Genomic DNA, 1537 nt, shown 5'->3' on the forward strand with positions numbered 1-1537 from the left:
GCTCGCAACACTATTTATATCATTTTTTTCGAAACGGTTTTTTTGCCGGGTCGTTTGCGTTCTCGATGCAGTTTGGCCACAGTCAACATCACACACCATCACACACGCTGCATCTGTCGACGTCATCGCCGCCTCCTCCTCCTCCTTCCTGTTGCCTCCTCTCCGGAGACACTGACAGATGCGTGGCTGTCCGATCCGGCTCTGTTTACACGAGCGCCTTGCGGATCTTCTGCGGATCACGCTGCCGATCCATCAAGCAGCAAAAGCGTCTCTGGAAATACCTCTTTATAGCCGTGGATCGGCCAGGTCGTGCGATGGAGTACAGTAGTAGTAGTCCTGCTCATCCTTCGCCAGTTTAGTTTTTTTTCTTTTCGTGACAAAGTCGCCGCCGTGGCGCTCGTGGTGCTTGAAGCACTTCCCTCCTGCTCGTTTTGTGTGTAGTTTTGTGGGAGGCGGTGCCGCCGAGATATGAGATGACGGCGCGCGCGAAAATTTAAAACAACCAAAATCCGAATCGAGACGCGAGCCTTTTGGGCCGTTTGTAACGCTTAGAGCGGATTAACGATGACAGCTTTACGCTGTGAATAATCAGCATCCGCCCAATAATATCGCCGTCGTCGCCGTCGTTGTTTCTTTGCGCAGCAAAAAGCTTTCCGTCCATTTCTCTCTCTGTCTCTCTGTCTCTGTCTGTCTGTCTGTCTGTCTGTCTGTCTGTCTGTATGTCTCTCTCTCTCTCTCTCTCTCTCTCTCTCTCTCTCTCTCTCTCTCTCACACACACACACATTACTACTATACTTCTCGTTCCAGGCGAGCCTCACCAGGCAGCAGAGCGACCTGCTACAGCAGTTGCAGGACGTCCAGCAGAAACAGCTGCAGCTGCAGGCCCAGCTGCAGGAGCAGGTGGTCAGGGGGCAACAACCGTAAGTGTGACGACGCGACGGTGCGGGTGACGTACCTTATTGTGACGTGACGTCACCCGACCGGCAGTCGCGTCACTGACAGTCGCCATACGCTACCGACTACCGGTACACGCACGCGCCATCAGCTGATCGCCTCCTCCCCCCTCCAGCAATTCCCAGGTTCAAGTCCTCGAGAACCGGCTGGACACTCAGCCGCAGCCCTTCGTCCAGCCCCAGTTCCAGCAGCAGACGCAGCAGCGTCCGCAGCGACGCCCGCAGCCGCAGCCGCAGCCTGTCGTGGTGCGACAGGTAAATATTAGCATCGATGATATGTAAATAATTTAAAATCAAACGTTAAGCTTAACATGAAAGTTAACACAACACAAGTTTTACATTTGTTTGCTTACAATATCCCAAACTTTACATCAAAAAAAGTAACAATTTCCTTTTGATTTTGGTTTGGTTTGCTGAGTTTGCGAAAAACAACCGAATGCTCTGACTTAAATCGCCCCAAACTAATATCATTGATCGACCGCCAACACTTGCATTGACTTTGGCCGTTTTTCTCAGTGTGCCTTTGATTGACCGTCAATAATTTCCCTATATCCTACCTGGTCCTCATATGGCTTGAATGTCAC

At 51.3% G+C, this 1537-nt stretch overlaps 1 protein-coding gene across 1 annotated transcript in view; it reads left to right on the plus strand.

Annotated features, from left to right (window-relative positions):
* Positions 1-1250, plus strand: part of LOC127752151 (uncharacterized) — a 2458-nt gene extending 1208 nt beyond the window's left edge. Inside the window, exons 2-3 of the mRNA XM_052276828.1 lie at positions 808-920; positions 1070-1250. Of these exons, the coding sequence (XP_052132788.1) occupies positions 808-920; positions 1070-1235 (279 nt within the window). The 3' untranslated portion in view covers positions 1236-1250. The remainder of the gene's footprint in view (positions 1-807; positions 921-1069) is intronic.
* Positions 1251-1537: the final 287 nt, after the last annotated feature.

The sequence above is a fragment of the Frankliniella occidentalis genome, unplaced genomic scaffold (genome assembly GCF_000697945.3).
Source record: "Frankliniella occidentalis isolate FOCC.00 unplaced genomic scaffold, Focc_3.1 Scaffold9, whole genome shotgun sequence".
NCBI classification, from domain to species: Eukaryota; Metazoa; Arthropoda; class Insecta; order Thysanoptera; family Thripidae; genus Frankliniella; species Frankliniella occidentalis.